The sequence below is a fragment of the Heloderma suspectum genome, chromosome 11 (genome assembly GCF_057233095.1).
Source record: "Heloderma suspectum isolate Gila_16-S chromosome 11, 16-S_ref, whole genome shotgun sequence".
Taxonomy (NCBI): Eukaryota; Metazoa; Chordata; class Lepidosauria; order Squamata; family Helodermatidae; genus Heloderma; species Heloderma suspectum.
The window spans coordinates 39,053,294-39,067,695 of record NC_139468.1 but is presented as its reverse complement, the minus strand read 5'-3'; the positions used below and the strand labels follow the sequence as shown (position 1 = coordinate 39,067,695).

Sequence of the window (14,402 nt, the reverse complement as noted above, 5' to 3'; positions counted from 1 at the left end):
GATGGGCCTTTGAAAACGATGCTTTTATTATTTCAGCTTTAGATTTCAAGTGTTGAGCAGGAACAGGATGCTTCAGAACATGGTGCTTTCTGTTCCTGTGCAACATGCCCAACCAATAGCCCTTGCATCTCACCTGCCCAGGAGATGTGCCAATTATTCCAGAACGGGGAGATGGAAAGGCCACAGTTCAGATGTGACATTGTTGCAGAGGAACAGGAAGTGCTAAAAAGTCATGCAACAGTATCAGAAGTAACAGTAAGATAACGAGGATGATCAAGGGACTGGAAACAAAGCCCTATGAGAAAAGCCTGAAAGAACTGGGCATGTTTAGCATTGAAAAGAGAAGACTGTGAGGAGATCGGATAGCAAGTACTTGAAAAGTTGTCACAGGGAGGAAGGCCAGGATCTCTTCTCCATCATCCCATACTGCAGGACACGGAATAATGGGCTCAAGTGACAGGAAGCCAGATTCCGGCTGAACATCAGGGGAAACTTCCTGACTGTTAGAGCAATACAACAATGGAACCAATTCCCTAGGGAGGCGGTGGGCTCTCCCACACTGGAGGCATTGAAGCCGAGGCTGGGCAGTCATCTATCAGGGATGCTCTGACCTGGATTCCTGCATTGAGCAGGGGGTTGGACTTGATGGTCTTATAGGCCCCTTCCAACCCTACTATTCTATGATGCCCTCCAGATGACTTATACTACAACTCCCGTCATTCCCCCTGCCAGGGGTACTGGAAGTTGTAGTCCAGCACATCTGCAGGGTACCAGGTTGGGGAAGCCTGACATACGATGAGATAGACTGCAATCCTATGCATGTCTACTCTGAGGTTCCACTGGGTTCAATGGGGCTTACTTCTAGGCAGACATGTATGGGATTGCAGTCTTCATTGAATTAACTAGAAAAAGAGAGACATACCTTAAAGCCCAGTGTGTCCAAACAATTGGCAGCAGGAAAGCAAGGTGCTTGTGATCTGAGGTCTTTGTTCATTAAAAAATACAAATTTTAATAGATTTAACAATTAAAAGTGTAACTTCTTGCAAGCCGATGGAACAGGCTTCTGCATGGAACAGAGTGCTGACTTTGGCCTGGGAAGGGGCTTGAGGGGGCAATGAAATAGATTGACTTTTGATGTAACTTGAGCAGAGATTTCTATGGGATTTGTTTGGGTTGGGAATCCAAACAGCCTCAATCCCAACTTTAACCTGCAACATCAACAGAACTACATTACTACAACTCCGCAATCTGCTTTTTCAGCCTTACCCTGATCCCCAACCTGCAGCAGGGATAATGAATTACATTTGCATTGGAATTCACATTAGCAGGACTATTTTTAAAATGTTGAAAAAACATAGACTTTTTCTAGTGAAGAGTTCATGCCCTGGGGAGCACCTAGAACAACCCATGTGCATTCTTCCAATACATTCTATAGGATGTATAGACCAGGTTCTAGTCCCCTTGAATGGAATGAGGGCATTATTTCTGAGTAAAACATGGTCAGGGTGGCACTGTGAATAAGGTTGCCAACTCAAACACCTGGTCAAAGGCACCCTTTGGGTTTTTTTATGTCAGTGTGGGGTCACACACAACGAATGTTCAAGGTATCCCCATTCCCATTTATTTCATTTAACAATATTTATGGATCACTTAAAGAAATTTCTATGTTTTGCTGCTACTTGTAGGGGAATGGCCTGAGGCAGCAGGCCTATCCACCAACCTGAGGAGAGAGGGCCAAGATGGCAGTAACAGCAGTGCTGAGCCACTTCTTGCCTGCTGCTCCAGGTGATCTCTTATTTTGATTTCTGGTTCAAAATAGCTGGCTTACTCAATGAAATACCTGATGGCTGGTAAGGTTAGCTGGGATGGCATTTGCAGTTTGTTTCTGCAGCTGATGGAGGCGAAGGTGTGGTATAGGGGTTACCGTGGTGCGAAAGGATACTGCCCAGTTGGCTGTCCCACAGTAGAGGACGTGGTAGTTTCTAACAGAAGGAGCTGAGGAAGCAGAATCTTGAGCCCTTAATAGTTGGGTCCAGCAATAAATCTTCTTTAAGCATAACTCTACTACTTCTGGCTGGGACAGACTACTATACGTCCTATAGGACCACCAAGTTTGTCCAACGGGCTTTGGAGAAATGAAAATTATTGACTGGTAGACTACGCTTGCTAATATAATACATTAATATTGCCTAGACTCTGTGAAATGTTTTAATAGTCCCCTATGAGATGTTTTAATTAGCTTGGTTATAATTCCCCTTCTTCAGTATTTTTATTTTGGTCCTATTTTTTGTTTAAAAGGGGTATTTTATTATGTTTTGCATGCATATGGCCTGACTGGTCGACAAGCAACAAATGGAACTTTCAGTGCTCCAGTTCTAGCAGAGGCTTGTCCCATAACTCAACAGCAGAAGCCTGTGTAAGGCAGGTGAAGCAGAATTGTCCAGTTTTGGATTTCACCTAAACCACACTGATCCTGCACTGTGGGGATAGGGCTGTGCCATGCACTGTAAGGGCTGCCGGTAAAATGTGCCTTCCCACTTCAAGCATCCTCAGCCCACTGCTGACACCACTGTTACCCCCACAGTGGAAGACACCCCATTTGCTGAAACCTAATGCTAGATTCCCAGCTAAGAATCCTGTGCTCAGCTACAATTGGGTTAAAAATATTTAGTGGACACCCTACATAATTCTAACACCATTCATTTTCTGCTAATCTACTTGTATTTTTCAGAACCGACAGTGCTATCATGACGCTAAAGAGAGGAAAGTAATAGACTGGAGAATTTGCCACGTTCGCTGGTAGAGACCAATTGCTCCCCTTCTGCTCTAAGCTGCATGGGAAAATATCACTGCTTTGCCATGTCTTGGGGAACCATTCGTTTTTTTCTGACATATTGGCAGCTATTACACCAATTCCCATTCTTATTTCAGAGCTACTTACATCGTCTAGGAGCCCACAATTTCACACTAAGGAAAAGAGCAAGGAAAGGCCTGGAAGGTGTTAATCAACCCTCACATGGGCATATATGGTCTTTCCGCTCAGTGGCCATGTTGCTAATTTAAAATAACCAGCTTAAATCAATGCTCAACAGGAATCTAATTCAGCAAAACTTTAGACACATCTCCATATTTGTAAGTATAGATTTTAATTTTGGAAGTAAATGAAAAACATACAAGTCCTTTTGGGTTTTTACAAATACTTTACTAAAGGATCAAGTTAACTCTAAAACAAAGCAATCTTTGCTTTGCTAAAAGATTTAAAATTAACAAGATGCAGGACCAGCGTTTTAAGCTTATAACTTAAATAAGAATTTTGTGCAAACAGTGACTACTGATTACATGAAAAATATTATACAATTATATGTTACTTTCTTGTGCCTCTTAATGTTATAAGAAGGTAGGCTGGGAAAAATATTTGGCACCAAAAAATTGATGCATGATGGCTCCAGTACGTTCAATAAAATGTACTATATTAAAATACTGGCATAGAATTTTAAATATTCTATGTTCTGTTTCTTCCTGTAAACCTTTATTCCCTCAAAGAAAGGTGCAGCAGGTTCCTGGTTCACCTAATATCCAAAATTTCTCAAAACCTACATATGGCATTTAATTAAGTAAATATTAATGAAACCTTTGGTATTATACCCAATTATTTAATGCATTGCATTATGGTGGGTTTTTTTTTTAGTAAAGTGGCACAAGATGCTCTAAAATATGGTCACGCTCTGCAGCCTGTTTAATCTAAAGCAATCTCATTGGTTTGAAAATAACCACTATGGAACATGTGGACCAGAAAGTACTGTCCTTGTTTTAAGCCTTTGATACCCAGTTTTTTTAAAGGGCAATTTCCATAATAAATGTACAAGTACCTCTAGCACCCACTGCACTTAAAGCAGAAGAGATAAAGCAGAAGAGATACATACTGAATGATCTCCAAACTGAAGGAGAGGAAGGTATTTGAAATAGCTTATCTATTTTGTATATGTTAGTTTCCATGCCAAATTTGTAAAGTATCATTACTGTAAAATTCCTTAACTATTGGCAATACCTTCATTGAGTTCTAGAACTGAAAAGGCTAGGGTTGAGCTGAAAGTTATTCAGTAACAATTTCATTGCAAAAAATGGGGATTTTGAGAGGCCCAATGTTTCCCTAAACACCCCCAAAATCTACTTTTTTCATGCTGGTTCACTGCTGTTTGCAGCCCTGGCACCATTTTTGTTTGAAAAGAACAGTCCCCTGATCCTAGTAACAGCAACATCACACAGCCAATCAGATTTTTGCCACATGATGAGAACAAGGCTAGTTCAGTGCCTTCACTCCCAACTAACTTTGTTCTCAGTGGCTGTTCTCACATAGCCAGATCTGATTGACTGCATGACTATGTCACTGTTATTAGAAAGAAGGGTGATTTTCAATCTCCCCAAACTGGCACCAGTTCCTGCTGACTTAGGTTGAGAGAAGAGACTCACAATGGAGTACTGCTGCAGTCATCTAAACGTCAGGTATGAGGAAAGGGGAGCAGCTGCAGGTCACACGTGCGCAGGTGCCTTATCTCTGCAGCACTGCCAGTAGAGGAAAAATGGCCAAAATGTTTCTTCCCCAAGATAACCAAAGGGGGAAGGGGTGAATTCTGCAGGGGAGGAAGTGTTTATGCAGTAAAAAAAGTATTTGTTTTTTAAATTGAGCAAAATATAATGTTCAAAATTAATTGTATATTACATCATTGAAGTCCAAGTGTCCACTGAATAAATCAATATGATGTTACAAGAAATACATGATCTGTTTTTCATTAGCGTTGTCAATATTTTCTGACCATGTATTATATTCAGGAGAGATCCAATGTTATCAATAGGCTGCAAAGCCAGGTGCGGTCTCAAAAATAAAAACATTAAGTGCATTTTCTGCGGACATTTTGACAGTATTTAATTGTTTGCAGCATCTGCTTGGCGAGTCCAGCTTTCTTCTTCTACTCCTGAGTCATATTCTTCTTCTGAAGAATCTTTAGTTGGAGCCCTATGCAATGCAAATAGGATCAAATATTTTAAGTAATGAATAGAACAGAAAGTCATTTCAGAAAGGACAAGTCATGAATGCTGACTTCAACCATGGAATGCCATCTTGTGGACATCTAAGCTTGGATCCAAAAAGGTGCTCACACAAAGAGCTTTTGTCAGCCCAGTGGAATTTTTGACACCAATTCCCATACCATATTGCTTCTTAAACTCTCATATTGTATGACATGATTTCATGATTATGTTGTATGACGCTCTGAATACTTATAGTAGAAGAGTGGGATAACACAGTTATTATTATTAAAAGCATTACTACATGACAACTGAGACTGCTGTTTAACAACAACAAATTTACTGGACCTTTGCATCCAAGTTTCACATTTCTGTGATCCTCACTTTGAGATGCCATGAAATAAAGAAAAGGCTAAAGGTTTTCATTTCTTGTAACCTTTACCCAGAAACAAATATCAAAAGTGGACTCAATCTTTGAAGTAGGAGGTTTGACTTGACCTCCTATGGTTAGCTCTGAATAAAAAGGGTGTTCACTAGTGGAGATATGTGCTCTTTCAAGGCTTATTGGTTAGCAATACGTTACTACTACTGCTCTTTAACAAAGAGCTTTAGGTAAGACTTTCAATGGGCCAATGAATTCCCTTTCAAATGCACAAGCAGTCTTCGATTTCCACATCCCATTACAAAAGCAAACACACCAATCCCTCTTTTTTTAAAAAACAAACCCCACACTAAATGTTACTGGGAAATCTCTCCTCAAACAAACTTACTACCAACTGCTTCAATGTTTCACACAGGAAACAGCCCTGGTGAATTGTATCAAATGAGCACAAATATTTGTAGGATGTATCCCAATGATACAGATTAAAAAAACATTTTGCATGACTGAGTGTGTTGCACAGAATGCTTAATTATGAAAATATAAAAATGTTAACGTTTACTAGTAGTCTCCATATACAAACTCTGCATTAAATATTCAGTAATCACCTACTGTGAGAGGCAGCTACAAAACATAACCACAGAGTAAAATATTATCTAAAACTACATTGTCTAAAAGATCCTAATTGAGAAAAGTGTTTTGTCTACGTCTGCAACCAATCCAATCTAGTGTTGGAAACCCAACGTTACCTGATATATCCTGGGTCTTTTTTTCCTTCCACAACATCTTTGTCAACTTCCACACATACAATATCAGAATTCGGTACTTCAAACATTGGTTCCAGCAATAACTTCTCCTAATAAGTAGGGGATGGAATGGTCATCAAGGTTTTGTTCACAGCAATCTGCACAGTTCCTGCTCCAAGACACGCCTAGCAGTAGATAACGTGCCAAGACTACTCCTGTGTCTAAACTAGGGATGGTGGAGAATTCTGCCACGGATTTCAGTGAGGCCGAATGCACTGGCATTTGGCCCCCTGAAATCCGTGGCGGAAAGACCTGCCCCTCCGCCCCCCCACGGATTCCCCCCGGGATGAGACTTACCTGGGGCAGATGTTCTGGATGGCGGTGGCAGCGGCTGGTCTTTCGACCGGCTGCCGCAGCCACCACTGTCATCCTGGTCTTTGCCGTGATAGGCTATGTAAGTATTTACGTAGCCTATCACGGCAAGCCAATTAAAAAAAAAAAAAGGCGTACGCAAATGGCAGTGGCTATGGCGGCCGCCATTTGTGTTCCCTATTTTTCGCCGATTTATCTTACATAAATATTTATGTAAGATAAAATGGCGAAAAAAAGGGGAACGCAAATAACATAGTGGGTGCTATTTGCGTTCCTTTATTTTTCACCGTTCTAACCTACATAATTGTTTACGTAAGATAAATGGCGAAAAATAGGGAACGCAAATGGCAGCCGCCGTAGCCGCCATTTGCGTACGCCATTGTTTTTTTTTTCCTTCCGGAAGGAAGTTGCCCAGCGGCCGGATTTCCAGCTGCGGGTGGCCCTGGTCGGCGGCTCTGCAGAACCTCCACGGAGCAGAGCTGGCTGGAGAAGGATTTCGAGGGGAGGTGCGGAGCGCCTCCCCCCCACCGCGAATTGCCTTGTTGAAAAGGTAAGTGACTTTCGTACATCCCTAGTCTAAACATAGTCTGAAAGCTTTATAATCTGGGATTTCAAGGTAAGACACTTTCCAGTTGTCTTATAAAGCTGCTTCCCCAACCTGAAGTCCCCTCACCTGTGAAGCTGCCTCGTTCTAACCCCACCTTAAAAACAAGAAATGGCCCCACTGCAAGGCAATGTGAGACAGCTGCTTCAGAGTGGAAGATTTTGGAAAATGAAACAAGTGGCAGAGTATAAGCCAAACAGGTATGACTTAGGGGCAAACTATACTCTTGTGCAAACCCTACTCAAGAAGATGGGTTTGCACAGAAGCTACACAAGAAAACAGATGCTCTTGCGCTGCTCCCATTTATTTAAATGACACATACATATGCAAGAAAACTTCTATAATGCAACTATGCCTCCACATTCTGCTTCAGACACTTCTTGTGCAAACCTTTGCTTCTCCAGGCTTTTTGCTACCCATTAATCTCATCCCGTCTTTGTTACTCCATCGACAGACTTTGTTTTGCTCTTTCTGTCTCTCTTCTTAGAGCTGATTCACACATTTAGAATTATCATGTGGCACAATCTCATTGGGACTCTACCACTTCAGACTGGCGAGGGTTTGCAAGTTGAGATGTTCCCTTATGGAAAAGGTTTTCCTGGACACAGAAAACTAGTACATCAGGAGAGGGATAGGCTGGAAACTTTCTCCCTGATGAGAGTATTTTCAAAGTTGTTTTTTGTTTTAACAAGGTTGCCTAATCTACTGGTGATCCAATTTCTCAAATCTCTCTTGTGAACCTACATTCATCCCCAATGCAGCTAATGGAATTTTTACATGGAAAACCAATGGCTACATTTTAGGTGATTAACAACAATGAGGAGAGGCCATTATAGATCTTACCATTATAGATCGAAGACCTCTAGCGCCCGTCTTGCGGTCTAGAGCCAACCTGGCTATTGCCTTTAGGGCATCCTCAGTAACATTCAATTCACACTGGAAAACATAAAACAACATTACACTTTGCTAGATATTTCATCTTCCAACATTTGTTTTTTCCCCATGGGAATTTCTCTTACGCTTCAGACACTTTTAAAAAATTCTAAATAGTTTATTCTCTGGATTTTGAGCAAGGTACTGTTCATATGTATCTTTAGAGGCCATTTAAAATCGATCCACTGCTTTAATGTGGCTGAGTGAGAGAGTCCTGCTCTCCTGGAAATGAATGCTATAGCATGGAAACGCTCTGAACAGTCTCATGGAGCAAAAGAAAAGCTATCAAACCTTGTCCATGCTGAACAATGCTTGGTATTGGGGAATCACAGCATTCCGGGGCTCAGTAAGAATCCGTACAAGGGTTTTCTCATCAAGGCTGTGCAGGGGAACCACCACTGGCAAGCGCCCCACAAACTCTGGGATCATGCCAAATTCAATAAGATCTCGTGCTTCAACGTGCCGTAGCAAGCGATCTTTTTCTTCCATATCTTGCTGTGTGCTGGACTCTCCACCTAAATTAGCCAGGTCTGCAGCTGCAGCTGCTCTTCTGCCTTTACCCAGATTTGATGGAGTTCCGAAGCCGAGATACTGCAAGACAAAATTTTCAGCATTTAAGACAGCCACATTTACAGTTTTTCTTTATATAAAGATATACTGCATGTGACTACAGATACAACAATACATGGTAGAATTCGTGACCAGCTTGTTACCGAAAAACCATTTTAAAAATGTGAAGTACTATTTGTTACACATCTGTCCCACTCTTTCCACAAGGAGCTTAGAGTGGCATTTTAGCCACTGAATAACCCAGACAGGTAGGTTATGCTGAATGACTTGTCTATGAGATTCTCAGTGGGATTTGAACCCTGGTTTTCCATACTGGAAACCAACACTGTAGCCCCTGTAAGCACAAGTCGTCGCTCTTTTAATTCTCCAGGCAATGAAACCACTGCAGGCCTGCTCTGATGTTTAGCTTTCCCAATGAAGTATTATCATCAACAGAAATACTAAAATCTTTCACAGCATAGTACATTCAATGGGGTAGAGCACATGGCCTTCTTACATAATACATGACCATTTGCTAATGCTTGAAAGTGCTCTTTGGAGAGAGATGGCCATATGGGATCTCCAATTTAAAAGTCATGTTTTACACTGGCAATAAAAAAGTATAATCATGTGCTAGATAAACCAATCATATTGTTTTGAATAGGGGTGCAGAACTTCAGGCCCAGGGGCCAAATCCTGCCCCCCTGGGGTCCCTAAATGGCCCTGCCCCCTTTCCCCCGGCCACCAATCATTTGGTGGTTTTCTGGCTTTTTTGCAGTTTTTCCCCTATTCTAAAGGGTTGAAATGCCTCTCCTAAGGCTTAGTTAAGAACATGGAATTTGGCCTTCAAGCTGAAAGAGGTTCAACATCCCTAATTTTAAAAGTATGCTTGACCTTTTTGGTTATTGACCTAAGAGGATCAAACTAATATTATATAAATACAAGTTGTTTTATGTATATTCTAAATGCAAGAATGATGGTTGAGGTAAAATAAGAACACAAAAAGGTCATGGGCCTTCAAGATTTGCTCTTCCTCTCCCATTCTTTTTTTTTTTAAAGTATTTCGTTGTGCCCCTAAGCATCTCTTCACATCCAATAGTTCATTAATGTTCAGATCTTCATTTTCTTAAATAAAAGATTTTAATTTCTGTCTCTGTGTTAAAAGGCTTTTGATAAAACAGAGCAGATTTTTTAAGAGTCCATTTTATTTGCATATACAGGACCTTTCCATTTTAATATTTACATCTTGCTTTTCCTTTCTGCAGAATGCTCAAAGCAGCTAACACAGAGAAACAGATGAAAAAAGCAAAGCAAAAAATAAACCTATTTAATTAATATTAAACTTACCAAAACAGTTAAATAAAAAATCACAATATTTCATCTAAACAATTAACCACTTAACAAAATATCAGCATAACACTAATTTAGAAATATTTTGTTTCAATAAGCTTAAACTCATCTAACTCACAGCAACGGCAGCAGCAGATAAAGACAACACATATAAAACAAATTACAAATCACTCAAATCTATTAAAAGCAGCAGCACTAGAATGGAATATGTGACACCACAATTATATTAAGCACCTCCATTATAAGGATCACCTCCCCACGTGGTGCATGCCAGGGAGTCCCCGTTCAGTGGCCAGCCACTTGCCTCTCACTTGGGCTGACCGGCCCCCTAGCTCTCAGCTAGACCACTTCCCCAGAGGTGCACTACTCGTCTTACCAGGAGGAAACTCAAAACATTACCCACCATGATGTCCCGCACGTGAGCCCAACAGGGTGGTGCTCTTGCTCTTGTATCGAGTCCAAAGGGTCACCCCTTGAGGACTGCCCCCGGCAGCAACAACATGCATAGCTCTCACCCCCAGACCTTTCACAGCACACTGACCCTGCTCCTTTGCAGAATTAATGATCAGTAATTAAAACCAAGTGCATCTTGTACAGCTAAAATGTTGAATTCTAATTTCCTGCTGCCTTACCTTTTCATTTTTCCTCCGGCTGATGATTCTATCAAGACCATTAAAAGCACCAGAGGCTACAAAGAGGATGTTGGTTGTATCGACCTGCACAGTCTCACCACGTAACTTGCGGGAATTCTTTTCTGGAACATTCACTATTGTACCTTCTAGTAACTTTAACAAACCCTAAGTAAAAGAAGAATGAACAATGTTTTCACGTTTAAGAACGCAAGACTAAAGGCCATCCTGTTCCCACAGTGGCCAAACAGATGCCCGTGGGAAGTCCACAAGCTGGATGTGAGTGCAACAGCACCTCCTGCTTGTGTTCCCCAGGAATTGGTACTGAGGGTCATACTGCCTCCGATACTGTAGGAAATAGATGGCCATCATGGCTAGTAGTCATTGATAGCCTCATTGTCAATGAATGTGTCTCATCCCCTCTTAAAGCTGTCCAAGTTGGTGGCAATCACTATATCTTGTGCTTGCAAGTTCCATAGTTTAAATATGTGCTACGTGAGGAAGTGCTTCTTTTTGTCTGTCCTGAACACCCCCCCACCCCCGTTCACTGGATGACCCTGTGTTCTAATATTATGAAAGAGAAAAACTTAATGCACAGTTTTATCACTGTGGCACAGGCATATAGAAGGGGAAGAAATGGAAGCAGAGACAGATTTTATTTTCTTGGGCTCCAAGATCACCGCAGATGGTGACTGTAGCTATGAAATTAGAAGACGCTTGCTCCTTGGGAGGAAAGCTATGGCACACCTAGACAGCATAGTAAGAAGCAGAGAATCACCTTGCCAACAAAGGTCCGTATAAACAAAGCTATGGTTTTCCCAGTAGTAATGTATGGCTGTGAGAGCCATAAGGAAGGCTATAAGGCTTCCTATAAGGAAGGCTGAGCGCCAAAGAATTGATGCTTTCGAACTGTGGTGCTGGAGAAGACTCTTACGAGTCCCCTGGACTTCAAGGAGGTCAAATCAGTCAATCCTAAAGGAAATCAACCCTGAGTGCTCATTGGAAGGACAGATACTGAAGCTGAAGCTCAAATATTTTGGCCACCTAACGCGAAGAGAAAACTCTCTGGAAAAGACCCTGATGCTGGGAAAGACTGAAGGCAAAAGGAGAAGGGGACGGCAGAGAATGAGATGGCTAGATAGCATCACTGATGCAATGAATATAGACTTGAGCATGCTCCGGGAGAGAGCGCAGGACAGGAAGGCCTGGCGTGCTATGGTCCATGGGGTCACGAAGAGTCGGACACGACTGAACAACAAATCGTGTTCCCCCTTACCTTTTTCCACCGCCTCCCAAATTAAAAGCCCTCAATGCTGTGTCCTTTCCTCACAGGTGAGTTGCTCCAGTCCCTTGATCATTTTGGTTGTGCTCTCTGCACCTTCCCCAGCTCTACAATGCTCTTTTTAAGTACAACAGCACACTCCATATTCCTGCTTAGCTTGCTCGTACTCAATGCTATGCACAAGGTCCCCTACAAGGGTGAGCTCTTGCCCCTCCCCACAGTTTTCCTGAGGGTAGCTTTTCAAATCAGCCCTCTATCAAAGCAATGGAAACGTTTCTCTACTGCTTTGCCTAAGGGGCTGCTTTGAAGAACTGCCTCTGAGAAAATTAGGGGTGGCAAAAGCACGCAGAGAGTCCCTTTGCGGGATTCTCTTGTTTCAGATTTTAATTCAAACCAGGGAAGAATTTGGGGGCTTCTAATGCTTGCATTTCCTTTGAGAACTTTCCTTTGAGGCTTTTTAAATACAACTGAGTTCCTGAAGCTTGTTTAAAAGCCTGAGCTGGGAAGCTTTGCTGGCAGGTGTAGTTAGGATCAGACTGCATCAAGGTCAAAAAAGTAACACAGCAGTCATGCAACACCTGAGCCTCTCAAGAATGCAAACCAAAAAATGAGAAGGAGCGCGCCCCCCCCCCCCCCCGTGAGTGCAGACACAGAGAGACGCTGGCAAAAAGGAAGCTCAGAAGATGAAGGCAGCAACAATGTCACGCATGGGGGCAGGGGGAGGGAGGGGAAGCAAGGGATCCCTGGGAATATGAGGCAGCCTGAGATAGCCAGGAAAGGTGCGCCAGTTGAAGGTGGCTGGAGCAAGAGAGCGCAATAAACAATGGCAGTGGAGGCTGCCAGGAGGTGGAATCAGTGCAATGGGGAAAATCTGTCAGCACCGGGAGGAACAGAGGTGCACAGTGGCAGGAGACATGAGGCTGCTGGGAAGAGGAGTTCCATAGGGAATGCTTGAAGCAGGAGAAGTGGTGGGTGGCAGCGATGCAGATCCTGTGGTTTTCAGCTATGTGAAAATTAAGAATATAAAACTTATGAATTTCAGCAGCCCCAACGTATGGTGTAGCAGCCACATCCTCCTTCCTGTATTTCTTCTTTCACATGTACCTGACAGAAGATATTGTCTTAGCCAGCCCTCAGGGAAATAAATACAATTCTAATCTCAAAAAGCAGAGGAAGACAGTAACGTGGTTCACATGTAATGACAACCCCATTCCTGAGTTGTTTTATAAACCAAATGCAAAGTGGAAGAAGTGGGCAGGTGGGAGACAGCATGATTCCTTGCTCCCATGTGGCCCTGACCAACCACGGGTGAATTGTGTTATATTACGTGTGAACCAGGACAGTATCTAGAGCGCCATAATTTCTAAAAAGGCTTCACTATGTGAGATGCAAAGCTCTCAATACTCACTTGCTGAACTCCTTCTCCTCCCACATCCCGCAACTGATGAATGCCTGGCACACTGCCAATCTTATCCACCTCATCCAAGAAAACAATTCCTGTGAATTAGAGGCAATTAATGTGAGGAGAATTTGGATTGTTTGAGAAGTACAATTTGTACACAGTGAAGGCCATTTTATAAAACAGAACAAGTTTCTGTGACAATATTATGAAATGCTGCCTATTACATACACTTTGTATGAAAGAACAGGCCGAATAGTACAGAGAATAAATGAAAAGGTATGCAAGGCTGTATACTACCATGCTAATGTGGGCTCCCTAAGTAATCTGGATTCCAAAGGGGTGACTGACTACATTCTTTAGTTGCACTTATGGGAGGGATCGAGGGTGCAGGGAGGACCCAGTTTTACCTTGCTGAGCTTTTTCTACATTGTAGTTTGCATCCTGCAGTAGTTTTGCAATGACAGACTCGATATCTTCACCCACGTAGCCAGCTTGAGTCAAAGTGGTACAATCACAGATTGCAAAAGGGACATCCAGGCATTTAGCCAGAGTCTGAGCCAGCAGGGTTTTACCTAGGTTTTAGTTTAGAAAAATCTGTTATTAACAAATTAATCACAGAATTGGCTTTTAAATACAATTTAAATATTATTTTCACCAGTAAAGAATTAACAGTGTGCTCTGCTTTTGTACCAGCAGGAAAAACTTGAACATATTGAGAAATTCAGGTAACTTGACATGGCAATAGTTCTTCATCTACTGGTGTTATTATACAACTAGCAGGTACTTAAGGAATACTGCAATTCCAACCTTTCCCAACCTGCTGCCCTCTAGATGTTTTGCACTGCAACTCCCATCAGCCCCAGCCATCTGGAGAGCACCGGGGGGGGGGGAGCCTGTGCTATTTTAACCCAATCAAGTTGCACATAATTCAAATCTACGTTCATTACATTTTTTATAAACTACTCCAATCCTACCGTTACATTTTTAAATAATGTGAGTAGTCCAAAGGAAGTGTGTCAGGATAAAATAAAGAGACCATAACAATTTTCCTTGTTAATATGCAGGGTGTGATACAAAGTCCATTAGTTTATTTGCATTTTCCTTGAAAAGCAGGTTAAGGCATTATCAAC

The 14,402-nt window shown here is 42.0% G+C and overlaps 1 protein-coding gene across 2 annotated transcripts in view; it reads right to left on the bottom strand.

The window, feature by feature from the left end:
• Nucleotides 1–1,268: 1,268 nt before the first annotated feature.
• The window catches only part of CLPX (caseinolytic mitochondrial matrix peptidase chaperone subunit X), a 38,156-nt gene continuing 25,022 nt past the window's right edge, over nt 1,269–14,402 (bottom strand). For both annotated transcript variants that reach the window (XM_084817446.1, XM_084817447.1), the window contains 7 exons: nt 13,680–13,844; nt 13,279–13,367; nt 10,592–10,756; nt 8,352–8,651; nt 7,971–8,063; nt 6,155–6,261; nt 1,269–5,015 (listed from right to left, as the gene is read on the bottom strand). In XM_084817446.1, coding sequence (XP_084673572.1) covers nt 4,925–5,015; nt 6,155–6,261; nt 7,971–8,063; nt 8,352–8,651; nt 10,592–10,756; nt 13,279–13,367; nt 13,680–13,844 — 1,010 coding nt within the window. In that variant the 3' untranslated portion in view covers nt 1,269–4,924. The remainder of the gene's footprint in view (nt 5,016–6,154; nt 6,262–7,970; nt 8,064–8,351; nt 8,652–10,591; nt 10,757–13,278; nt 13,368–13,679; nt 13,845–14,402) is intronic.